This window comes from Rhinolophus sinicus, chromosome 14 (genome assembly GCF_057876585.1).
Source record: "Rhinolophus sinicus isolate RSI-liver-muscle chromosome 14, RSI-T2T, whole genome shotgun sequence".
Lineage (NCBI taxonomy): Eukaryota > Metazoa > Chordata > Mammalia > Chiroptera > Rhinolophidae > Rhinolophus > Rhinolophus sinicus.
Genome location: NC_142514.1, coordinates 8,000,497 through 8,025,895, shown reverse-complemented (window position 1 = coordinate 8,025,895; position 25,399 = coordinate 8,000,497). Strand labels below are relative to the sequence as shown.

The following is a 25,399-nucleotide window of genomic DNA, read 5'->3' as shown; positions in this document are numbered from 1 at the left end:
TGTTGGAGGGAGGGGTTCTGCCCTCACGGCTGATGAGTCAGGTGTGAGGCCAGCTGGAGCATCTGGACTAATTTGTCCCGAGCAGCCAGCTGTCTGCCATTTCCTCCTCTCCCACCCTTATTTGGAGGCCCTGACAGCTGAGCTGCAAACCAAGCAGGCGAGCTGGGCACTGGCCAACTGTCACTCTGCTTTCCCCGCATGGGTTCCGTTGCCTTGCGAGGAGAAAGAAGCCTGAGGCATCGCTGTGAGATAACCAAGGACTCTTTTTTGCTCTTCTCACACCTTTGAAGTGGGAACCTCTTGAGGCAAATCAACAAGAATGTGGCTCTTGCTGCCGAGGTCCCCGGGGGGTTGTTGGGGCTGCTCAAGGCGGAGGGGCTGTGACAAGCTCTGCTGGACAGATAACTTTAAAAGGGCATCTTCTGCTGGCTCCTCACTCAGCTGCTTTATCGCTGCAAGTGACAGAATGGGGAGGGTTCCATCCCTCTTGCTCTCTTGGAGAGCTGGGTGGCTATAAAAAGAGGAGGCGCAGGGCAGCTGGAAGACAGAGACGGACGGAGGCCAGTAGTAGGAAACCAGAGAGGAGAGAGAAGAGGCAGCAAGCAGCAGACCTCTCCTTGACTGACGCCAGCATGGGCTCCATCTCCACCATCACCATCAGCTTCCTCCTCTTTCTGGCATTCCAGTTCCCAGGGCAAACCAGAGCTAACCCCCTGTACAGCTCCGTGTCCAACGCTGACCTGATGGATTTTAAGGTAAGGCCAGGAAGGGGGCACGGTCTGGGGCCAGGGGGCTTTGTGACATCTGCCAGTCAGTAAGACCTCTTCCTTTCCTTGTGTTTTCCCTCTGTAAAGAATTTGCTGGACCATTTGGAGGACAAGATGCCTTCAGAAGATGAGGTCATGCCCCCACAAGCACTAAGTGAGCAGAATGAGGAAGCTGGGGCAGCTCTCAGCCCCCTCCCTGAGGTGCCTCCCTGGACCGGGGAGGTCAACCCAGCCCAGAGAGAAGGGGGCGCCCTTGGGCGGGGCCCCTGGGACTCCTTCGATAGATCTGCCCTCCTGAAAAACAAGCTGAGGGCACTGATTGCTGCCCCTCGGAGCCTGCGGAGGTCCAGCTGCTTCGGGGGCAGGATGGACAGGATTGGAGCCCAGAGTGGACTCGGCTGCAACAGCTTCCGGGTAAGAAAAATGGGATGGAAAAGGGATGGGGAGGAAGGACATTGTGTTTTCATCGAGACTCACACCTTGTCAAAGAATACCACCAGGGGCCAGCTTCAGTAGGACAGGGACCAGCATAGAAGCTTACTCCCTTGGAAATTTCTGCCCCAACTTGGTGGGTGCCCCATGAATCTTGGGACAATGACATCATTCCTAGCTATAGCCTGCTTAGAAAATGCCAAGGAGAAAAAAGTGACTGCCACGAGAACAGGACCCTTCCAACATTCATGGTGCCAAGTCACCTTCATACTGCTGGGCTATTGGCTGTTCATGTTCCTCTCTGGAACTGTCAGACCCCAAAGGTCAATTGCAATAGACCAGGGTTGACCTTCTAAGCTTCTAATGAGCAACTTGTTTACCAGTTCATGAAATTCAGTGGGTCGTCAGGCTGAAGAGGGGGCTGGTGGGAAGTGAGCAGTCGTATAAAGCTGACGTTTCCAGTAGAGCCAGGTCACTGAACCAAACATGTCTGTGTTCTCTTTGTAGTACCGAAGATAATGGCCAGACTCCGGCAGATTGCAAGAAACCCTCTTCTCCTGGGGACTCTCACTCAACTTTGTCCCATCTCCATGATACCGAGTTGTGACAAGCACCCTATTCAAGCTGCAGCCTCCTATTAACATTTGTCACATTTTATGCTAAATGTAGATCAAGTGGCTTAACTGTGGCTTCCCCCTCTCTCTCACCCCATGCATTAAATTTTAGGGTAAACCCTCACCTGTTACTGAAAGAGATTTGAAAATGAATAAACTTCAGCACCACGGACAGAAGCCCAAAGCTTGTGTTGGCGTGATTTCTTTCTGTTTCCCCGGGTAAAATAATTCAGCCTGATCATCCTTTTCAATTTTACCTTTTCTCGGAGAGAAGAATGCGCAGTGTCTTTCTTCCTCCCTTTAAAAAATAATTAACAAACTTTATTTTTTAGAGCAGTTTTAGGTTCACAGCAAAATTAAACAGAAAGTAGATTGCCTTAGAGACACCCTGCCCCCCACATGCTCAGACTCCCCGTGTAACATCCCCCACCAGATGGTACATTTGTTACAGTTGATGAACCTGCATTGACACGTCATTATCACCCAAAGTCCATAGTTTACGGAGTTCACATTCTGTGTGTTTGGACAAATTCTTTCCTCTTTTCTCCCTCTCCTGTTTTTTCTTTTCTTTTTTCCTTTGAGGCGGGGTGGGGGGTACTCAACTGCAGTTCTCAACCTGCTTTTTCACTCCAGCCTCATCATAGATCTTGAAAAAGCCCTGGGAGACGGAAAGGGCATTTATTTTTCAGATTTCCTCAGATTCAGAGCACTTATTTATTAAAAGCAAAACAGAACTTACAAACATCTGAGCTTTTTTTCTGGTTACATCTAACATAGCTTGTATATAACAGGTGGTTTTTGCAGACAGTACTTTTTGGTGACAGCTTTTTTTTTTTTTTTTTTTTTTTAAGACATTTATAAAATGAGGGCACTAAATTTTCTGGTACATTTGGAAAGTTAGCTGCTGCGGCTGAGTAAATTGCACTTTTAATTTTAAGAAGAGTAGGCAGAGAACTTGGGTTTAAAAGCCAAGTGAAAAACATTTTAAAAAAAAGCTAAGTGAAGAAATGTTTGCTATGCTCACAAATTGCAAGTTTATGTCCTTTGGGGGTACTAACACGTGTTTAAAAAATAGCCACCACTTTTCCCTAATTCAGGTCCAAGGTGCCTGGACTTGTAGATTTTACTGAGGTGGGAGCCATTGGAGAGATGCTATTCCTTTGTATCTGCTTCTGAAAAGGTGTCCTAAGCAGAAACAACCAAGCACTAAGTTCATCTACAACAGGCAGTAAGTAGTTCTCTAATCTATCTCCCCACCGTTACACGTACACCTCACTTTACACATCTGCTTCTATGACCTTCCTCCAATACCCCTACATGTATACTGTCACTTCTCCATGACCTTATTTATGCTGTTCCTTCCACCTGGAATGTCCCTTATCCAGGGCTCCTGAGAACACCTACACCTTCTTCCTCAAGGCTCATGGTGAATGCCACTTCTTCCTTGAAGCCTTCCCTGACTATCCGACAGTTTGTCTTGGTGCGCAGTTGTGTGCGTCCCTGGATTGCAAGCTCCTTGAGGTTAAATGCATCATTAGTGCCCCCGGCACACATGGCACAGTCCCTGCTCTATACATGTCCATGAAATTGTCTTCATCTTGCACAGAAAGTGGGAAAAGACGTAATAAAGTGGCAATTCACTCCTTGTAGAGGGAATGGGGGGGCAGAAGTGAATTGATGGTTAGGGAGTGGAGGTGGGGAAAAAATTATGACCTAACCACTTCAATAAAAATATTCCTTATGTGGACTTCAAACACAGAAGGGCAGAAAAACAAGATCAGAGAAGGACAAGGGTAGAGATTGGAAGAAGAATCTGTCCACCCCAGGCTCCTGAGGTCTGGCACTGGGGGCGTGGGAGTTGCTAGGAGGGGAGGGTGGTGAGATGGGCACTCCCAAGGTGTCACCGTGACACAGTGGGTTCTCACTGAATGGAATCCACTGAAAGTGCCAAATACACAGAAAATGTCTCTGGAACTTAGGAAACTTGGGGATAGATAGAAGGGCCTGAATGGACTGAGACCATTTCTACTGCTGATAGAATGGCATCGTGAAGCAGATCAATTAGAGACAAAGAAAGTCACATTGCTGGCCAAACCAGAAGTGAACAAAAAGCCATGACAGATGGCACCGACAGAAGCTGGCCATGAGGTTGACACATCTAGACTCAGCATCAATTTCATTCCTTCTGGTTGGCTATCAGGGGCATCTGCTAGTGGGACAAATTCCTAAACACGCACTGGCAGGAATTCTCCACCTATTGCTTTGGGAAGCAGCAGCTGGAAGGAATAGGCAGGTTTTTACAGGAGAAAAGGCTAAGCAAACAAAATCGAACAATGTTAAAGGGAAGGGAAACAGAAGAGAGGTACCTTTCTGGTTTCTGCCAAGATCCAAAGGCCTAAATTGGTTATTAAGGTAGGAAGTGGTCTCCTGTGATGAAGTCTTGCTGGGAAAACTGTATCAGGAGAGTTCTGAGACAATAAAACTACATTCTAGCTTTGCAATTTTTACATATTAGAAAGAGTAAAATAAAAACCAAGTACCACTAAAGAAAGAACACCGTGGAGACAAAAGGACAAAGGAGACAAATGAGGATGTTTTATTCTCCCCCCCCCCATTCCAGTTCAAGCCAGTTGTTTCTGTCCAATTGTGTAGGACACAGCTCCCTGGCCCATGCTGGTGTTATGAGCCTTGCGCTCCCCCTGCTGAGGCAGTTGGTCGCTAGTTGTCAGTGGGCCGCTCACAGCAGCTCATGGCAGCTCTCGCCGGCTGCTGGCCACTTACGCTGGCCACCGGCTGTTGGTAGCCCACAGGAGCACACAGCAGCCCGCTGCAGCTCATTGCAGCCCAGCTCCAGGGAGAGCTGTTGCTCACAATCTTAGCTGTAGAGGGCGCAGCTCACTGGCCCATGTGGGAATCGCACCAGCGACCTCAGTGTTGAGCACAGCGCTCCAACCACCTGAGCCACCTGGCGGGCCCCAAGATGTTTTATTCTGACCTGTTAAAGTTACAAGGAGAATTCCAAGTTCCAAAAGTTCAAATAAAAATAGAATTTTACAAATTAAACAAAAAGTACAATTTATATACACAGTGGAATTAGTTAACATTATCACATAAACAAACAGTGCAAACAGAGAAGGAAGCTGCTGTCAAAACGACCAAGGTCCACAGGAGCCGCGGGGCAACACTGTCTGCACATCAATACTGCGGGCCCTGGGGGGCACTTCCAGCCTTTCCTGAGGCTTTCTTGTCACCAAGGGCTCTGTGAGCGTGCAATTTTGCATCAGAAACAGCATATGGTTGGTTGGGTCAAACAAGCATCCATTCCAGTCAGGGACCGTTCATTAAACATTAAGGTCAGAGCAAATCATCCCCCAAGGTGCAAGGGTCCCACAGCCAAGAGGGACTCCTGCCCCACCCCCCCTCAGCCCCTTGGCCAGGGAACCACGAAACACCAAGCTGGAGACAAAACACAATCACCGCTTGCCAAATCCAGAGCCCGTGCAGATTTTATCTATGAAGGAGCCAGATCGCCGGGAGGTCATGGGGCAGGTAATAGTGAGATGCTGAAAACGCAGGTTTCTAACAGAAATCATAGGAGCGAGGCTTCCAGTTACTTTGTTACAAGTGGAGCAGTGGTTGTGTTTAGGCTTATCTTATCTGGAAAGGACAGACGTTAACAGGACAGAAAACAACGTTCCTTTCCAAAGGGGCCTGGGTTTGGGTCCTGCTTGGCAGCCACCCAGTCAGTTCAGGGCGAGGCAGGCATCTGCATTCTGCCTTTTATCTCTGGACTACACCGATGGGAACATCTGGTGACTTAAGAGCAACACTATGTGCACGAGGGGTCAATTTCAACGACATTCACCCAGGCAGCCTCGAGGCCAGCGGCTGGTGACCCAGACCCCTGGAGGCCAGGGGTCCTCCTGCAGGACTTTAGCGCTGCCAATTTCAGCGAGGGCTGGGAAGAGGAGATTTCAGTTTCTGGGATGGGCCGTCACTACATTGTCCTGACTTGTGCAATTGGTTTCCTTCTTCATAAAAGGAAGGAGCAACGTGGCCAAGCTCTGAACGCTGCTCGAAAATAAAGTGGCAGCTAGTTGAACGCAATCACATTTAGAAGGGCTTGCCTTTTTGGTCCTTGTGAGTTCCCGGACAATTTACTGGGTGTTTCATCCACATTTCACAAATGCAGTGCATCCGGGGCTGAAATACTTCGATGTCCAAGTCCTTTTGGTCTACGGGATAAGAAAATGGGAAGAACGGAAGGGGCCACAGTCCCTTGGAAAAGATCCTGAAGCAGCTGCCTCAATTAAGTGGGATTATTATTCCCTCATGTGTGTTGAGCACAAGACCTGAGCCAGCAAAGTGGGACCGACACCCACCCCCAGATGAAAGGGGCTGGCATCTGAAGTCAACAGGAGGCCGAGGGCGAGGGAACGGTGTTGCCAGGGCCAGGTACCGATGCCCTCAGGCAACTTCCAGGATTTAAAACAACAAAAAACGAAACCTAAATGCAAATGAATGCCATCTTAAACCCAAAGCACATCTGCCACCGGGTTGCCTGATGGGCCTAGGATGCTGACAAACATGGAGCGAGCGCAGAGGAAGAGGAAAGTGCAAATGCCCGACACCCAAATGTTCCCTCTGGTACCCGCGCAGAGGGAGGGCCAGTCAGCCTGGAGACAAACTAAGTCACTGAAAGACGGAGGGAGGCTGCCTGTGTTTGATGCTTAAAGCTTGGGGCACATGCTGGCAGGAAGCCTCTCTCCCCCTCCCTACCACAGCCAGCCGGCAGCACGGCAGACCCTCCTGAAGTTTCCATTTCTGAGCCCCTCAGAAGGCTGGGGATGTAGGCAGGGGAGTGAGACGGGTTTGTGAAGGGCAGACACCCTTCTCGAATAAACCATCTGTTTTTATCCTAACACTCAGGCGCTTCAAGCCACATCACGTACCTTGTCGTGGTCCCTGGCTCAGAACTCACTCCTTTCCATCTTAGAAATAGCTGTACCATTCCCCAGAGCCAGGCAGTTTTATGTAGGGGTGCTAGGCTTTTAGTTACCTTGCGGTGGGGGTGGGGTTGGGGGTAACGCTAAAATCCTCTCGACTATGGCTGCTTTACCAGGAAGACACAGGTAAAAACTTAAGTGTAGTAATTCAGAGGAGGTGAAAAGGAGCAGGGACAAATCAGGGTAAACACGTGTCACTAGGGGACCATGTAATTTGGGAAATGGAGAGAAAGTTCAATGTTAAAAACCAGGGCAAATAGAAACCTGACTCTATTGTCAGACTTATCGTTCAGAGTATCAGTGGGATTTGAATGCTTTGTGCTTCTAGAAGGTGGTGGTTCTAAGGAGACTGAAACCCCAGGGGCCAGACCAGAGCACCAGAGCTCACAGCCCAGAAGCAGAACGTTTCCCATAAAATGAAATGTTGCAGATGTTAAGCTGAGTCTCAGCGAAGGAAGGCCTCCCTGAAACATGGGTCCTTTTCTCAGTGCCCAATTCCTGAATTTAGTAACTCACTTAATTTTGCAACTGGCACTCCCCCAGTGTTGGCCCTGCCACAGTCTCCCCAGCGTAGTGTAAGGCAACAGCTGGGTTCCCCAGGAGAGCCGCAAAGAGGGGGCAGGGACACGGCCGTGGGTGTCGCCCTCCAGCGGGTGTGAGGCCTAACTTCCCTCTTGGGCTCTGGCACTAGTGGGTGGAGGGGCCTGCGCCTGCACCAACACTAGATGGTAGGAACTCAGGGAGCAGGAAACAGGAAGATACTTGCTGAGAAAGTCAGACAAGTCCCAACTCTGATGGCTCATTACCATCCCGGCATCTCTGACCAACAAAGCATTCGATGACTGTAGGCTTTCCAAGCGAGTGGGTGACTGGGAGCCTTCCGCGCCCCGGGCCAGCGCCAGCTAGCCATGGTGGCAGAGCACGCGTGAGCCGCCTCCCCGGGCCGCTCCAGGAGAGGGTGGACTAGCCCTCAGAGGGTCTGGTAGTGCTGCCGCAGACGGGCCTGCAGGAACTCGTACGTCAGGTTGTGACGGGTAATGATCCCAACGATCTAGGAAAGGAGAAAAAGACGCAAGTCACCTGCACAGTAAAACCCACGGGGGCAACAATGTGAGTGAACACAGCTCGCCTGGCCTGCCATGAGGAGCAGAGGAGACAGAAGCTGGTCCCGTGCGGTATGAACAGACGTGCCAACGTGGTCAGGACACTCACTTCAAAGGCTACCTAATTTCTAGATGGAACGAGATAAACAGATAACTAGGGTTCATAAACTGGAGGCCAATGGGACAAATTTAGCTCCAAAAAGGCTGTAGTTGGGCCAGCTGAAATCTGACTCTGTATATTTTTAAACAAAGCACACTTTCTAGCTGTCTCCGTTCCCACCACACCCAACTAGCTTTACGTATGTGTGCACACAGCACCCAGCAGTCTTCTGAGGCCGGGAGCCCCGCTACAGCTCACCAGTACCATTTTCAGAGCTACCTGAGTCACTGTGATACTGATTTCTAATACCGTGTTTCCCCGAAAATAAGACCTAGCCAGGCGATCAGCTCTAATGCGCCTTTTGGAGCAAAAAATATAATACCCTGTCTTATTTTACTATAATAAGACCGAGTCTTATATTAATTTTTGCTCCAAAAGACTCATTAGAGCTGATCGTCCAGCTATGTCTTATTTTCGGGGAAACCCGGTATATTTGGTCTGCGTCCTAATTCCTGGCAAAAAGCTCTTAAACCCTTAGACTTTCCTAAGGGATAAGAGTAATAGGGTGTCTTTTATTATTCATAACAAACCCCTTTCAACCATACCTAAGTTTATGTTAATGATGAAACTTTTATAAAGCCCCTAAGGATGGGGAGGAGCTGCCAGGGGAACCAACCACCTGTTTAGAGGACTAGAACTTTAGCCCCACCCCCTACCTGTCTGTGTGTGGGGAGGGGCTAGAAGGTAACTAGGTCACCAACGGCCAACAATGTAATCAATCATTACTATGTACTGAAGCGTCCCTTAAAATCCCTGACTACAGGATTCGGAGCGCTTCTAGGCTGGTGAACACGTTAGGTACCAGGAGGGTGGCGTGCTGAAGGGGGCACTGAAGCTCCACGTCCCTTCCCACATACTTTGCGCTGTACATCTCTTCATCCAGTTGTTCCTGAGTTACATCCTTTCACAATAAAGCAGTAATCTAGTAGGTAAACTGTTTTCCTGCGTTCTGTGACTGGGGGTGGTGGGAAACTGATTTCTAGCCAGCTGGTCTGAAGCACAGGTGACAACCCGGACATGGACATCTGAAATGGGGACCATCTTGTGGGACTGAGCCCTTCACGTGTGAGATCTGCTATCTCCAGGTAGACAGTGAGTTAAATTGTAGGACAGACATGCAACTGGTGTCCAGAGAATCAGAGAATTGCTTGATGTGGGGAAACCCCCGCGCATCTGGTGACAGAAGTAGGGTGTAAGAGTTTAGAGAAACAGTTTTTCCTAAATGGTCATTTTCCACAGTTGCTGCACTGACACATCTGTCACCGGTGTGGGTGCCCCACCCTATAAACTGTGTTGGGACTGTCAGTGCAGTTGTGTTTCAAGGAACACAATTTGATCCACTGCAATAAACCTGCGTCAGACCCAGCTGTGTGTGCCAGCGTTCCGCTGTCCGACACTTTTGCTCTAGAAAGGTGTCACTTGCTGCAGGGCAACCTGACGACATATATGGAAAGCCTCAAAAGGGTGACGACGGCCGTGAAATTGAAGTACATATCCCACAATACAAAGCTACTCAATAAGTAACTGGATGGCCATATAACAGAGTGTTATCGAGCCACGGAAATATTTCAAGTGAAAGTTTTCTGCAGTTGAAAGTAATTTTTTTATAGATTGAGTGAAAAATTAGGGTATTAAACAGTATAAGTAGTGGTAACATTTTCACTGAAACTTGATACATAAAATGTCTATTTTGAGATGCAGAGAAAAAAGATGCAGGCTATACCTTGGAAAATTAACATGACTACCTCTGTAGGATCCGGTCTGGTATTTTGTTTGCTTATCTATGTTTTATTTTTCTACAAACAATATTGCATAAGAAAAAAATAGAGTTGTAAAAAGAAAAACTGGAAGTCTCCATCTTTTAAAACTCCCCAAGTATTTTGCTCGAAGTTCTCTCATTTAATGTTACAAATGCCCATAATAGGTGGGGAACTGACCCTGACCAGCTAGCAGGTCAAGGGTGAAGAAGAGAGCCGGCCCTAAGTGAGCCGCTGGTGACATCTGCTGGCCATGCAGGACACAGCGTATAAGGAACACAAGAGGGACCGGTTTTGAAGCTACAGGAGGTTCCACCTGCCCTCTGTCCCCTCACTCTTACTGCTCCGGAAACTGTCGAGGTTTGAATCTGAGAAACCTCCCTGTGGGAATCTGATGTGTGCTCTGGGCTGAGAAGCCCTGACTCACGCAGCGCTGTGGCTACAGGTCCTTTCTAGAAGGTGGGGATGGCCAACAGGCCGGCGCAGCTGCAGGCCCGCGGACTCGCCTTCCTCCACTGAACTGACTCACCTCTCCCACCGCATTCACCACTGGTAAGTGCCGGAGGCCCATAGTTCTGAACAGGTTGAAAACTTGGGAGACGTGGGTGTTAGGTGACACAGTGAAGGGAGAAGGGTTCATGTACGGGGTGACGTCCTGCAGAGGTAAGACAACACAAGTTACCTGGGGCGGGTTTTGCCCTGAGCAGGAGGAGACGCAGACAGATAAGCAGTGGGCCTTTCCCGCGGCCCCGTCCCAATGGGACGGCCCCTCTCACCACGATCATCCGTGGGTTCAGCAGTGTCAGGTCCAGGTCGTGGATGTCAGGGTACCGTGGGTAATCCTCGGCCATCTCAGCGTAGGAAAGACGCGGCTGGCTGGCGCTCTGCAATCCCAACAGAGACACTGTGCTTGCACCGAGCACAGCAACGGGCAGGGTCATAACGACAGCCCCTCCCTCTTTCTGCCTGTGTCCGCTCAGCTGAGAGTGAGGCGGTGCAGACCAGGGTGCAGACCAGGGCCAAAACGAGTGCTCTGGAGTGACATGTAGTGATCCAAAGCTATTTCCTAGCTGTGTCACCCGGGCAAGTCTCCTAACCTCTCTGAACCAGCCTTTCTTCATCTGTAAAGCGGGCACGGGTTATTCTGAAGTTTAAACGAGCAAAGTGCTAACAAATAGAGAGCTGTGTGGGTTGACTGTGTCCCCCCTCAAAAGAAATGTCCAATTCTTAACCTCTGGTACCTGTGAATGCGGCCTATTGGAAATACAGTCATAAGGTCTTAAGATGAGGTCATACAGGATTAGGGAGGGCCCTAAATCCAATGACTGGTATCTTTATAAAAAGAGGGGACACACACAGGGACAAGGCCAGGTGACAAGGAGGCAGAGGTCATGTCTACAGTAGGAACGCCAAGGATGCCTGGCAACCACTACAGACTATAAAGGAAGGAAAAAAGAGGCCTCCCCTGAAGCCCCCAGAGAGAGCACAGCCCTGCAGACATTGGGTTTTGTACCCCGGTCTTGGGAACTATGAAAGCATACATTTCCATTGCTTGAAGCCACCCAGTTTGTGGCAGCTACATACAGCAGCCATAGGAAACGCACACCATAGCTTGTTACTGTCCCTCCATTCTGAGTCTCCTAGATTTTCCGTCAGCTCTCACTGCTGCCGACTGTCACTGGGCACCTGGGCCACCGCCACAGTGCTGGTCACTGCTCTGCCCCATCTCCCTCCCCTTAACTCCACTCTGTACATGGCTTTCTCCGTCACCACCCAACTCTCCGAGCTGTATCAGGCCAGCTCTGGCTGCTTTCTGCGTGCCGGCAAGGCTCTGTAACCTGGCCCATTTCACTCTCCTCGTCCCCTGCTCCTCACGTCACCTCTGCTCCACTTCCATTGTGGCTGGTCCTCCCCACAGACCACACCCTTAAGACCCGGCAATTCCACAGTGGCTCTTTCTGTCCTGCCACATATTAGCTGCTCTTCCATATGCCAGCTGAACCACGAGTGACCTCAGGCTAGCCTCCCAGGGGCCAGACCCAAACCAGGAGAGTCAGTTTGGAAAAGCTAGGTCTCAGCAACTTGTTTTTCAGTCCCCTTTTTCAGGCTCCATCTAGAGGGATGAAGCGTGTGAGGGTGAGCAGGTCTCAGATCACTGTAGGACCACCTTGAACAACACACCCAGCCCATCCCTGCTTCTCTCTATAAAAACCAAGTGAAAGAGAAAAAAGAAACTGCAGGGAAATTCATGGGAAGAATGAAATTTCTTTTGATAACAAATAAGAAAGTTCATTCATACCAGAAACTGAAAAGCAGAAACCATATTAAAAGCCTGCAGGCCGGCAGAATGTTGCCTGACAACCGGTGCAGCGACCAAGTGGAGAATGATTGGGGGAAACTCCCCCTCCACCCCACCGCTTAATGTCACCCAGGGACATGCTGACTGCAACGCAGGGAACCGGGGGCTACGCGTGCCCCTCAACAGCAGCCCACTGGCCACGGACTCCCAGTGTGCACCTCTCCTCCCTGAAGTACAGGGCTGTGTGCCTACCACCCTCGTGCCTTCCAAAATCCTGGTTCGGACAAGAAGAGCGACGTACCGACTGACTTTCAGAATAACAAACTCCTCGGACGAGCAGGGTGACCAGTTGAGACCGAAGGATGAGGCCGTGGAAGGTCAGAGGGCGGAAGCGTTCCTCCATGGTCCAGTCTTCACTTGGGGACTGGTCAGGGTATAGGTTGGGGTAGGGAGTGTATCTGTTACATAAAAACCAGACGCTGCCTAGTATAGCCTCAGCAGGATCGCTTCTCTTCCACATCCTCAACCCACTCCCCAAATTCCCCCAAAACTCAGGAGCTACCTGCCACTGCCCGAGCAAAGGGCTGAGCCTTCCTGGACCCCGCAGGCTGGTGGCGCCTGCTGGTGGGGGGAGCTGAGCTCTCACCTCCGCTCCAGCATCTGCTGCAGGAGGTCCTCCTTCTCGGCTGGCTCCTCGGAGGTTCCGTGCTCGTCACACATATTCCGCAGCTCACTTGACGGGTAGGACTTCATGGATTGGCTGCGTCTGCGCTGCTCGCCGGCTCGGGTGAGGATGCTGGATTTCTGTGGATGGGGACGTGACAAAGGCAGGTTTCTACTCAGGAGCCCGTGGCCTGCTGCACGTGGGCACACCGACACAGCATCTACTTGGCTTGAGGATTTGGGTGACGGTAAGGGTCAAAAGCACATGCTGACACAGGAACTACGAGAAATCTTCGCAGTGGCTCAGGGGCTGTGAGTCACAGTACCTCTTGGAGCCACAGGGCTCGTCGCAGACCCCAAGGTGTCTACCAGCCCACCGTCCTTTGATTTGGGACCAGCGCCTCAATTTTCCAGTGGGGAGCAAGCCCTCTGCCATGTCATGTCTTGGTGGGACTGTCAATCTGTGTGCTCCCCAGCCCCCAAAGTCAAGGGGTGGGCACACGACCCAAGTGAGGCAACGGGACTCTCTTGCTGCCTGGATTTTAAATTGAGAGCAACCCAAGGACAGAAGAGCTGACGCCGAGGCCTCCTAGGGCCCTAACGGGGGTCCTTTGGCCACGTACACCTGAGCACACAGTTTCGGGTTCTTTTGCTTTCTGGTCAGTCCTGTCAATTACTTTCTTTTTCCCCCAAGTAGGCCAGAGTGCATTTCTGTTGTTTGAAACTCCAGAACCCTCCCTGTTACACACTGCACACTGTCAATAATGAATCATGAAGATGACTGATTAAAAAACTAACAATTCTGTCCACGTGCTGACTGGGAAAATGGACCCAGGTCTTGTCCCCAGGGCCTGACAAAGTCCACACTCGCTGTCACACGGAATGGGCTGCTTTCCCCTAAGAGTAACCAGGGCCACCCATCTGTGGGGTGTGGTTAGCACGAGCTCGGTGAGCACCAAGGAACCACCTGCCAGCGCTCACCCGTTTCCTCTCGGGCTGTTTCCTTTACCTTGAACTTGATGTTGTTACTGATGAGTTGGTTGCCCTTCATGAATTCCTTCTCATTGCCCCGGTTCTCGGTCACCACCGGGAAGGCATGGTGGACGGTGGTGCGCAGGATGCTGACCAGAGACTGGATGCGGGTGTGCGGGTACACATAGGTCAGGTTGGGCTCCATGACGTCACTGGCTCTCAGCCTGGGAGGGAGGGAAGCCATCCAGCAGCATGACAGAGCCCACAGCACTTGACGGAGCTGCACTGGCTCCCCGGCACCGCCTGGACCACCTGCGGGGCCTCTGCTGAACTTCGCTAGCATTTCCGTCCACACAGGTTTCCCTTTGTACTTCCATCCCCTTTGCAGCCATCAGCCCCGTGGGCCTGTATTCATCCCTCCCTAAATATGAAAACCCCTGCACCTTGAGCCCATCCACTTGCCCAGGGGATCGGTCATCCCCTCCCGAGCGCTCTAGGGTACATTACCCATTGAATTGCTAATTATGACTAGAATAAAAAATAAAAGGTTTGGGTGCCCTTTAGACCAGGGATGGCACCTGCAGTCCACAGGTCAAATCCCCTGGCTGGCTCATTTACATATTGCCTATGGCTGCTTCTGCGTTACAAAGAGCTGGAAAGTTGTGACAGAGACCTCAGGTCTGCAAAGCTGAAAATATTTCCTCCCTGCCCCTTTACAGAAGTTTGCTGACTGCTACAGTAGACCATAAGGGCCATGTGTGACACCCAGACACAGGAGGCCCAAACTATGTGTGGGCTGATGGGTAATTTGGTGATTATGCTCGGAAGAACCACTGCTGATCGTATGCCAGTCCCTCAGGCACACATGACGCAATCTAGTTCTCACAGGGCTCAGCAGACCCTTAAACATTCAATCCCAACACGGACTTTATGCAGAGGCCGCACTTCTATTTAACCAGAATGCCACAGGAGTCAAACAAAACCATGGAGCGGCCGCGCCCACCTCAGACCCCACCCTGCTCCTTTGTCTCCTGCCCCATCCTAGCTCCCAGCCACACTGTAACTGTTCAAAGTTCCCAAACACATGTCTGCTGTCTTAAGGACCTTCCCGTTATTTACTGTTTCACTTAATTCCCACCCAAGAATTTAAATCACCATTTCCTACCCTAATACATTCTTTGGGCCCTAGAGTTTATAAATTCTGAGATATGCAGAGAAATCATGGCCTCACTTGTCCATCTCCACTTGTGTCTCCCATTCCAGAAGTGGCACTCCTCGCAGGCCCACGTGGATGTCGTAAATTCCCTTATTGAAAAAGTCCCCTGTCCATTTGGCCACCTGAAACAGAAAGCCAAGACGTGGAAAGAGGCTGATGTGGGGTGAACCTGGCCCTGAACCTGAAAGATGCCTAGAAGGGGAGCGCTCACCATCAGAGTGATCATGATGGGAAGCCCATAAGTGATCTCATTGGTAGATTCAATCAGGATGACCGTGAGACTGATGGTCATTCGGACGACCCCACCCAAGAAAGCCGCGGCACCAATCAGGGCAAAGGTCCCTGAATAGATATGGCCCAATCCAATGTAGCTGGTGAAGAAAGAAACCGAAAACGTGGCTTAGAATCATACTGGGGCTATGGTTCAAACACTCGGGCATGTGTACACATGTGCATGCTTAGACACACGCGCGCGCACACACACACGGTACCTTTTGAGGACATTGGCAACTAAACGTCCAAAAGCAGCTCCACACAGCAGAGAAGGCACAAAAAGGCCGCTTGGAACAGAAATGCCGTAAGTCCAACATGCAAGCAGGAAATAGAGGACGAAGAACAAGGCCAAAGTGATGGGACTAAAGGCACCTGCAAGGCAAGGACGGCCATGAGAACCATTACCAGATGCTGCCGCGGCTCCTCCCAGATCCTTCCGTGCCCCAACCAGGTCACCTCCAACACTGAGGCAGAAACTCTAGTCTTGTCTGGATTGGTATTACAGAGGGAAAGCCCTGTTCTTGCTCAGAACGCAGGGCAAGCCTGGCTGTGTTTGAGGGCTAACGGAGGGTCAGAGGAATAATAACCATTTGTTCTCCGCAGACAAAAACCGAGCACCTGGGAGTGGGTAGGTGCACAGACACTCACCATCCTGGTGGAAGAGTTGAAGGATGGCAGACTCCTGGGGATTGAAGAAGAGTGTGGCCATGTCATTGTAGGTCTCATTGGGACAAAAAAAGGTCTTGATACTTGAATTCACGTCTTCTGATGTGACCTAAGAAACACGAATCCAAGTCAGTACAAGGTCAGTGAGCATGTACTACCTGACCGTGGCACTCGAGCCCTCAAGTGGGAGGTCCCCAGCTAGGTCACCGGTCTGGCTTGCCAGCTTTTCCCAGGAAGTCAACAGGCAGCAAAACATAGATCTATGCCCAAGAGTAAGGAGCCAACTGATATTGTAGTCCTTGCATTTTGAGAATGAATGAATCAGGATGAGGGCCCTTGTTCATTTACATTCATAGTGAAAATGTCACTACAGTTATGATTCACCACGGATTCGACCCTGCCTCCTCTCCTAGTGCTAATTTTATAAGCAATGCTGCTGGAAGCCTGGCCCCAGAACCCCACGGACTGGGGGGAGATGAGGCAGATGACAGACAGTGGCTGGGAGCTGACAGGTTTGTGGAGGAGCTTCCAAGGTACTGCTTGACTTAATGCCCCAACTTTGGTTCCAAATGGAAAATGTCTCCACTCTGCAGAAACCTGGCGCAGACACCATGCTCCTGGCTGCCTCTCCCCGAGCTCCACCTGGCTGAACAAAATCCCAACTGGAAAAAGAGAATTTCTCCCCATTTCAGATGTCTCATTGTCTCCATCTTTTGTGTGGGAAGATGCGATCCTGGTGCTGCCTGACTCGTCAGAGGGCAAGGGTATCTGGAGTATGACAGTCCCTGCTTTCTACTTGATGGTGCACGGCAGTATGGGGGTGTACTTCTCACCTATCACTGGGCATACAAATAGAGAGCGTTATTACAAAGCTCATTAAGAATACGGATTTTCCTTGGATTCAATTCTACTGATGCTGTAGAGGTGCCCTGATGTGGGACACTAACAATACCAGGTGGGTGGTGGGTTTGTATAATCCTTGTACCAGGTGAACCTGGCTGGGCAATACAGATGGATGAGGGCTGCCATAGGAAACAGGACAGCGCCCCCTATTGGTGGAACCTGACAGAGGCGACACATGTCTGCATACATTTCACGTAACAGTGTCCTGTGCACAAGCTGAGACTATAGGGCCATAACCAACACATACAGTGTTTCCCAAACCAGTCTGGAGGCACAGCAGGCCTGAAGGCTCCCTGGAAAGAATTCTGTGGTCAAACGCATTGAGAAGCATCAGAACGCTTGTTGGAAATCAGAGTATCCTCTAAAAGCAGAGCAGAAGCTCCATAATCAGAGGGATTTGACACTCTCCCGTGACCTTGGGGAAGGTCATTTTGTGACGCTTCAGCTTCCTAATCAATAAAATGGGAAGAATACCTACTTCATGCTAGAAGTTATTTGGTCGAGATTTCACTTTGCCTGCATTTTCTTATCTGTAAAATGGGATAACACTACTAACCCACATGGTAGCGGTAAGGACTTATGGGCCACCTGGCAGAAAACAGACATTCCAAACACTCACAGCTCTTGTTGGAATTTTAAGGGTCCTAGGAAATGTTGCATTAAAGAAACCTATTTAATTCTGCTTAAGCCATTTGACCACAGAATCCTTTCCATTTGTTTTGGAATCATATAAATCAATGTTCCTTAGCACACATTTTGGGAAATCCTGGCCTGGTAATGACGTGGCCTTGGGAATAACTAGTAACAGGGGTCAGCAATTTTTTTCCTGTAAAGGGCCAGATAGGAAATATGTCAGACTTCGCAGGCCACATATAGTCCCTATCGTATATTCTTTTTCTTCTTTTTCAAATCTTTAAAAATGTAAAAACCATTCTTAGCTGGGGGGCTACCCAAAAACAAGCAGTTGCCAAGAGCCAGGTATGGCCTGTGGGCTGTAGTTTGCGGACCCTGATCTGACACATTCTAGCTGTTCACAGACTGGTCCTGGCAACCATCTAAGACAAAGGCCTCAAAGGGGCGTGGAGTGACTCGAGGGGCTACTCAGGGGCACCAAGAAGACAGGTGCTTAGACAGCACTTCCAAGGCTCCACCCTAGAAGCAAGAACCACACAGCTGCTGACCACAGTCCAGCTCTCAGACCCACCGGGTTGGACCCAAAAAGCCCAGGGTAGAGTAAGTTGGTGCCACCTTTCAGGTGTGGAGAGCTAGAAGGGTAAACTGACGCTTGGAGAAGCAGCAAATGGTCCATTTCCCCAGCTTCTGATTCCAATTAGTTTTGCTCAGCACAGAGAGAGAGAGAGAGATAGGGAGAGGGAGAGGGAGGGGGAGAGAGAGAGAGAGAGAGAGAGAGAGAGAGAGAGAGAGAGAGAATCCCCCTCAATGATAACCAGGATTGTTCACAGAAGTGAAAAAGAGAGACAGTACATATCCTCTCTTAGGTCAAAAGGATAGTACACATCCATTAGTTTGAAACAGAGACACATCATACATTTCTGGATTCTTCTTCTTGTGGGTGTAGGACAAAGGTAGCAGGTACACTGGGTTACCTGGAGCAGGAACGAGTCATTACCGATTTGACTCGAAGATGACATCTGGCGGCATTCTCCTAACACCATCGAGGCCACAAACACCACCATGGTGGTTACCAGAGATACCAACAGGCTCTCGAAGACTCTAGAAGGCAAAGCACAGCTGTTACTAGGCAATCAAAAAGACACCCGGTCTTGGGAACTCAAAAACACACCCCACCTACCCCCCAAGCCTCATCTCCCCAAATAGCATGCGCAGTAGACCCTCATCAGTCAACATGTGCAGAATCTGCCAGCGATTTGCTGCGTTCCAGCAATTTCTGTGCAAAAAGTGGGTAGCCAGGGACGTGGGCTGCTGCATCTATATCATCTCTCTCTGAGGAACAAAATGGCCTTTCATTTTAGGTCCCGGGGGCGAGAGTCTCACTGACCCTTCTGACTTTGTCACGTGTCCTAGTGGCAAGTCAGGAGAGGTGAGGGGTCAACCAACAACTCTGATAAAAATTAAGCTCAGGCTCAGCCTCTCGGCCTGGCTGAGAAGTATAGGAGATTTATGAGCCCAGCTACATTCTCAGTCTTAGACAGGAAGTCAAAGCCGGTGTGGCAAGCAGGGTCTGTTCCCGTGGTCGCCTCCCGTGGGGGAGACGGCCCACACAAAGCGCAGGCAGCCACGGCGGGCTGAGGGAGGCGACTGCACAGGTACCTGACGAGCTTAGGTTTCGGGTGCACGTTTCGCATACGGTACTTTGCAAGCCTCTTGTTCAGACAGTTGAATGTGGCTCCCAGGAGGCCCCCAATGACCCCCATCACGACGAAGAAACCCAAATCCATAGCTGTCCAGAGATGACATTTTTTATCAGAGTCAGAGCACTGAGAGAAGGGGCAAAGGGAAGGAGAGAGAAAAACCATAGTACCCATGAGAACGGGAAGGTACAGAAGCAGAGCAGACAGATGCAAGGGGCAAGGCTGGCTTCTCTCTACAAGAGCCAATGGCAGGGCTGGAATCCTGCCTGCACTGAGCAGGTGGCCATGCACTGGAAGCTGTACCTACCCTTCTGACCACTTGTCTCTGGTACTTTACTTAAGAGCAATTGTCATGGGTCAACTAAGAAATTCTGGGGGGAAGGACAAAACGTACCTTAAATTCGCCAAAATTCAGCAATCCAGGGAGCTGGAAGGATCCCCAACTTCCAAACTGAATCCCAGAACGAAAGAAGTTGAGGGTGAAGGTGGCAGACATGGAACAAAAGAGCTAGGGGACAGGGGACAAAATCAAGAACATTCAATAGTGACAAGTCCTACTTTCTCCCTGACACTTCCTCATAGAACCTACGGCTCCACACGGAAAACTGTCAACTCCAGGACTGCTATGGGGTCCCGGCAACCACTGCACTGCAGACAACCCCAGTGTGAAGTTCCCCTTCCGGCAGCCTGTTGTGAGAGCCTATTCACTTACAGCCAGTTATGGACCAGTAAACACAGGAGGAAGCGCACGCTACTCTGAGGGAGGAGATGGGGGTTCAAGCCTGGGCTGCCGCTGCCTGCCTGACGACCACAGCCCATTCCATGTTTGTACATCAGATGGTTCATCAACAGAGGATAAGGGCCGTCTCATGTGGGGATGGGGAGGGCATGAATATGGAAAGGCCATAGTTCGGCAGTTAAAGGTGTCTAGAGCTAAGAAATTTCCAATATAATCAACCATCCCGGTCTCATCAAAACTACAGGCAAATGTATCAAGTAGGATATACCCAGTTCAAAACTGGGATGTGGTTAAGCTTAGGAGAAGGTTAGCACCGAAGGTTCTCCTCACCACTTTCCACGTGAGCCCTTGATTCCAGAAGGACGAGCCTTCCTCCAGACTGAACAAGGTCCCCCCAATGGGAGCCCCAAAAGCTGCAGCAACGCCGGCAGCCGCCCCTGCTGATACAAAGTCCCGCTTGTCTCTGAGGAGAGAAGACAGTTCATCTCAGACGGTTCGCCCGAGAAAGAGCCCCTGGGCCACAGAAAGCAGTTTTTCACTTCCCTTACCCTCCAACGTTTTATCTCGGGATCCATGAAGTCGGGGCTTATGAGGGCAGGTCTCTGGTGAGGCTGACTCGGCAGCAAATACGGTTCACCTGAGAGCCAGACACCCTCGCCAGCCTGAGCCCCTCCAGGTGGAGGGCCCCCTGACGTCAGTCTACTCTGCACATGGAATCGCAGCCCCAGCTCAGCCACTGCTAAGTCGTTCTCACCAGATCTTCCCCCCACAAAGCCACGGCATCAGTGAAAATGTCAAACTGCAGGTTACATCTTACAGTAGCAGGTAACAAGGACTTGCGGGGACACCAAGATGAGAAGGCGGATAGCTCTGGCAGTGAGCCAGGACAGTTTAACACGCACAGATACCACCGGGTGGGAGGACCGAGAAGAGCACCTTCTCACCCAGAAATGGGGGAGACCAAGTACATCGCTTTGGCATATGATATACGTTTTTGATGAAATGCCTGTGTTTTTAATTTCCATGGCCTGAGATGCTTCCAGGACGTGTGGCATGACAGAACAGAAGCCATTGATGCCAGCCTGGCCCTTGTGCTTCTTATTTTCAGAAGAATAACTCAAAGTCCACCTTCTTTCTGACGCCGGGTCACGAGCAGCCTGCCCAGGAGGGCAGAGACCCTGAGCCAGCTACAGCGAGTATTGGGGCTGAGGGGCAGTACACGAACAGGTGGTTTTTCAAAAATAACCCAATGCCTAACCTTTCCGTACCTGTCACTTCGGAAGTAGGGGAAGTTAATCTGGATTTTCCGTAAGGAGATGCTCTGAAACTGAAACAAGAGAAAACGATGTCAGAAGGGGGCCCACAGGGACCAAAGCTGCAGGAGCCCACAGCAGTGGGCAGCCCCCTTTGCTTGAGTATACCTAGACAGATGTGCTACAAGAAAGAAAAATCCAGAACAGCCTCCCGGAAAAAAAGAAGTTACTTTGGGGAGGAACTTCCTTTCCTGCCCCCAAGTCTAGAACCTTTGAACATTGCATTTTGTTCATAGTCAACAAGTCAGAAAGAAAAAGGGGGAGGAAACAGCTGAGCAAACTGTTGGGAGCCACGAAAAGCGGCTACAGAAGATAAAGTCACTCCTGCTCCGGGGATGGTGGAAAGGAAGCGGCCCCACGTGCCAGCTTTCAGTCTGTCCAACAAATGCTCACGCTACCGCCCAGCCCCAGCTTGGGCTCCTTCCACCCCTCAGCTCACTTCCAGGAGGCCAGGTGCTTGACATGAAGGAAAAGAGGCAGCAAGAGAGAGACCAAAACATGGGCTCTGGACCAGAGCCGTCTCTCCTTTGCTTCGACCACTATGACAGTCACTGTGTCCCCTCAGAACGGGAGTGGTACACGTCCACAAGTGATAGATCACGAGGAACTGAGACTTCTCAAACCTGCAGCCCAGAACCGGAACTAGTCCAGAAGGATGGGCGCTTTGGAGTCCTGAGCTAGCGCCTCACCCTCTCTAAGGCTGTTTCCTATTCTGAGAATGACGAGGACAATTAAACCCTTGAGGTGGCGTCAGAGAAAAAAGGAGTCGGTACACGGAGAGTGTGGCCCGACAGCACCGAGCTGTTACTATTCCCGTGCTACTTCAGACCTGTGCCCAGAACCACCTCAGATGTGCTTCCAGCCCCTTGGGATTAGGCAGCAGAGCTGACCCACGGCCACCTTAGGTAACGATGCTGGGCAATGGCCATGGGAGCACCAGGTGACTTTCATTTGAACAGACCTTTTCCATGTCCCATTTCTGCTCCTAGGACTCAGCCGGGCTTTGTTACAAACCTCACGGTACCAGTTACTGGCTCCCCCGGGTGACGAGCCACATAGTTTTCACATCAACTCAACTGACATCAGATTCCGAAGCCATGTTAGGGTGCTCCCAACAGACTTCTCCCAACTGAATCGCAGACATGACCCTAGGACATGCCTCTGCCCGGGAAACCACAGAGGGGGATGCCCCTTCCCAACCCATCAACCCATCAACCCTTACCTGAGGGAGGCCAGCTCCCACCACTGCTCCACTGTGGATCATGGGCCCTTCCTTCCCCACAAAGAGCCCTGGGAACAGGTGAAGAAGGGGAGGCCATCAGTCAGCACAGAACAATCTCTAGGTCAGGAGACCTTTGCTACGTAAACGGTTAATTCTCTTGACAACTAAAAATCGGAGATGATCATGTGACTTTATAAGAGAGTGAGTCAAATCCCCATCAAATAAGAGGAAATACTTTTTAAACTCTAAATTGGGCACCAACAAACTACAGCTTGTGGGCCAAGACAGGCTCGCTGCCTCTTTGGACAGTCAGATAGCTGAGAATGGTTTCTATATTCTTACATGGATACGTTTTAAATGGTTATGTTAGTTTAAGTACCTATAAAATACCTTCCATTTTGCCTTTTGACCCACAAAGCCTAAAATACTGACTGTCTGGCTGTTGACACAAAAATCTCACCAACTTTGCTAAAAGCTAACACCAACTAGCTGGTCGTTCTATTTCAAAACTGAATGGTGAGTTTGTCAGAGGTCTCTGAATGGTAACTTACTCTAACAGTGTCTGCATTTAAAAGAAAAACAAAACCCATCAACAAAAAGTGCAGCGATCTATTTGAGGGCGGGCCCTCCAAGCCTACCCGACTTCATTTACACACGTAATGCTTCTCCTCATCTTGTCCCTTGAACACCTGAAAGTCAGAGTCTGAAAGGCCCTCCTTACCTCCAGCCACACTGAACAGCACTCCGAACGCTTTGCAGAGCAGGGTCCGAAGACGGACGATTCCGGGCACCTTCACGCCATTCAGATAGCATTTGATCTCAGGTATTCCAGAACCTGCAGCCACTGGCTGGCGGGGAAAATGGACACACTGTATGCTCAGATCTGTTAGCCCTATGGCCTACCCTCGACAAGCTCCCTACAGAGGGCGAACTGACTTCTTCATTAGCACCAGCACCCCCTGGCCACACCCGGGGTTTCTGGGAGCATGTGCATTTCTTACGAGTCCCCAGTGATTCAGTATCACCTGGGGAGCCATTCAACAATCCATGCAGGCACCCCACTTCTGCAGATTGATCTCATTCATTCGAGCTGGGGCCAGGTATCCAAGTTCATTTCGAAAGGTCCCCAGGGGATTCCAATGTGCTCCCAAGGTGGAGAACCACCCTCCTAACCTAGATTTTTCCTCTTGAATCTCACCGGAGGCCTGAAACCTTTACTTTCAGAAACATCTCTAAGTGGATTGGAAGCCACTTTCTGCAGGAATCTATACGCGTATTCCAAGTCTAATTCAGTTCTCTGACATTCCAGAAACGGAGTTGAGGAGAAAGAAAGCAGGATCCCAAACCTTGTAAGCTAAAAGGCAGCACCCACACCTCCTCACCTCAATTAGGACAAGAAGGCTCCCCAAGAAGACAAAGGTCAAGTTGAAACCCAAGAGTTCAAGGAGGGACAGGGCCAGGCAGCCCTTCAGGCTGCATTCCTCCACCGCTACGGAAACTGGGTCAAGGAAGAACTGCTGGCCAGGTCGCCGGGGGAGCTCCTGCAACCACGTGAGCCAGCGCGGCGTCTCCTCTTCTAAAACATGCTGGCTGCTTACCGCTCACCTTCCTGTTCTCCACATACAAACTTAGTAAAGACTGTCTGAGATGGTGTTTTACATTAGGAATCATTTTTAATTATGAAATGCTTCACTCATTACAAAAGGTAACCCTTTGCTTTCAATAAACTATCCTCTTTTTAAAATCCCATACCCCACAGCCCTGGCTTTTAACAAATCTCAACATGATGCGATATTGAGGCAGGTTAGTTAGCATGTTGTTAGGTAGACAGGGAGGTCCCTGGTGGAATAAACCAGACAGATACATTCTGCAACTTCAGGTTTTGAAATCACTCCTTTGCTCCAGGACAAGCGCCTTGAGGTTAATCATAAAATTCCTTTTGGCCCCCAAAACGGAGCAGATCTGATAGATAAGAGTGGATTATTTTGCTAATTCCTTCAGGATGGGCTAACAGAACAAACCTGGCAGACAAATTCCATTAAAAGGCGCCAGCCCCCTTCCCCAAACAGGCAAGGGAAGGTATAAAAGTAAGAACTTTTGACTCAGTCACTGGGCACTCCCATTCGGGACCCCCTCCTGCTTGGGAGCCTGACCCTTTGCTTTCAATAAACTGTCCTCTTTTTAAAAAGTTCTCGCCTCTCCTTGGTCTGTGTTTCCATTCTTCGGTCTCACGAGACACAATCCCATCACTCACTCACACAAAAATCCCCTACGTCATTTGGGGACTCACAGAGACATATTCCTACATCAATATTTGCTCCAGGTATTTTTTAAAAACTAAAACATGAAGTACCATTAAAAAAAAAAAAAAAAAAAAACCTTTATGTTTCTGTCCCTGTCTCCCCTGGGAGAAACCACTAACCTGAAATTATTGTGCATCCTTCCCCCTGAAAAAGGGGCCACAGATTAAACCCGACAAGCCCAGGAGACTGAAAATAACCATGTAAGATGGTCTGAACATAAACAGTCCTAACCAAAAGTGAGTCGTGGCCGGTAGTCACATCCTTGGCCTGTAGCTTCCTTGACAAAGGTCAGTCTTTATCTTAAGTGAGCCTGTCTGTTGTCTTTTTGCATCTAAGACAACATACCCTTGGAATGTCACAGAGTAATCCCTTTTTCCGGACCCTCCAGGGGGCACAACCCACCACACCAGAACAGGAAACTACAAAATCCCCCCCGTTATCTTGTTTCCCAAATACTATCTCTATGTGCTGTAAAATGCTATTACCTATCCTATACCCACCAATCTAAAAGAAGTGTGTGTCTCTCCATTTTACTTTTTATCCAATCCCAGAGATTTCCCCGCTTTGCTTTCTCCCGTCCCCTTAATCTACAACCATGGATTTCATGTAACCTTCCTCCTTTGATTCTAATGTATAAAGTAAGTTGCAAAACGGCCAT

At 50.0% G+C, this 25,399-nt stretch overlaps 2 protein-coding genes across 3 annotated transcripts in view; one reads left to right on the top strand and one right to left on the bottom strand.

The window, feature by feature from the left end:
* Positions 1 to 508: 508 nt before the first annotated feature.
* Positions 509 to 1,997, top strand: NPPA (natriuretic peptide A). The gene is made up of 3 exons (XM_019756322.3): positions 509 to 755; positions 855 to 1,181; positions 1,707 to 1,997. The coding sequence occupies exons 1-3, from the start codon at positions 633 to 635 to the stop codon at positions 1,716 to 1,718; spliced, it is 462 nt and encodes a 153-aa protein (XP_019611881.2). The 5' UTR covers positions 509 to 632; the 3' UTR covers positions 1,719 to 1,997.
* A 2,388-nt stretch (positions 1,998 to 4,385) lies between these two features.
* Positions 4,386 to 25,399, bottom strand: part of CLCN6 (Cl-/H+ antiporter 6) — a 29,681-nt gene continuing 8,667 nt past the window's right edge. Inside the window, exons 6-23 of one of the 2 annotated variants that reach the window (XR_012497061.2) lie at positions 23,821 to 23,927; positions 23,160 to 23,286; positions 22,439 to 22,506; positions 21,172 to 21,230; positions 20,234 to 20,366; positions 19,559 to 19,672; positions 19,124 to 19,290; positions 18,439 to 18,565; positions 15,911 to 16,037; positions 15,481 to 15,634; positions 15,201 to 15,360; positions 15,005 to 15,111; positions 13,811 to 13,997; positions 12,785 to 12,942; positions 12,440 to 12,562; positions 10,616 to 10,723; positions 10,369 to 10,494; positions 4,386 to 7,870 (exon numbers count right to left, since the gene is read on the bottom strand). Coding sequence is in view for 1 of the 2 variants with exons in the window: in XM_019756293.3 (XP_019611852.3) it covers positions 7,790 to 7,870; positions 10,369 to 10,494; positions 10,616 to 10,723; positions 12,440 to 12,596; positions 12,785 to 12,942; positions 13,811 to 13,997; positions 15,005 to 15,111; positions 15,201 to 15,360; positions 15,481 to 15,634; positions 15,911 to 16,037; positions 18,439 to 18,565; positions 19,124 to 19,290; positions 19,559 to 19,672; positions 20,234 to 20,366; positions 21,172 to 21,230; positions 22,439 to 22,506; positions 23,160 to 23,286; positions 23,821 to 23,927 (2,267 nt within the window). In the remaining variant the exon portion in view is untranslated. Of the gene's footprint in view, positions 7,871 to 10,368; positions 10,495 to 10,615; positions 10,724 to 12,439; positions 12,597 to 12,784; positions 12,943 to 13,810; positions 13,998 to 15,004; positions 15,112 to 15,200; positions 15,361 to 15,480; positions 15,635 to 15,910; positions 16,038 to 18,438; positions 18,566 to 19,123; positions 19,291 to 19,558; positions 19,673 to 20,233; positions 20,367 to 21,171; positions 21,231 to 22,438; positions 22,507 to 23,159; positions 23,287 to 23,820; positions 23,928 to 25,399 lie in introns of both variants that reach the window. The other variant, XM_019756293.3, reaches the window with a different exon arrangement.

What these genes read in the sequence shown, in the direction of transcription:
- NPPA (XM_019756322.3), top strand. Translation starts at nt 633, where the DNA reads ATGGGCTCCATCTCCACCATCACCATCAGCTTCCTCCTCTTTCTGGCA. An exon ending in CTGACCTGATGGATTTTAAG is followed by an intron (nt 756 to 854) that starts GTAAGGCCAGGA and finishes CCCTCTGTAAAG; the next exon opens with AATTTGCTGGACCATTTGGA.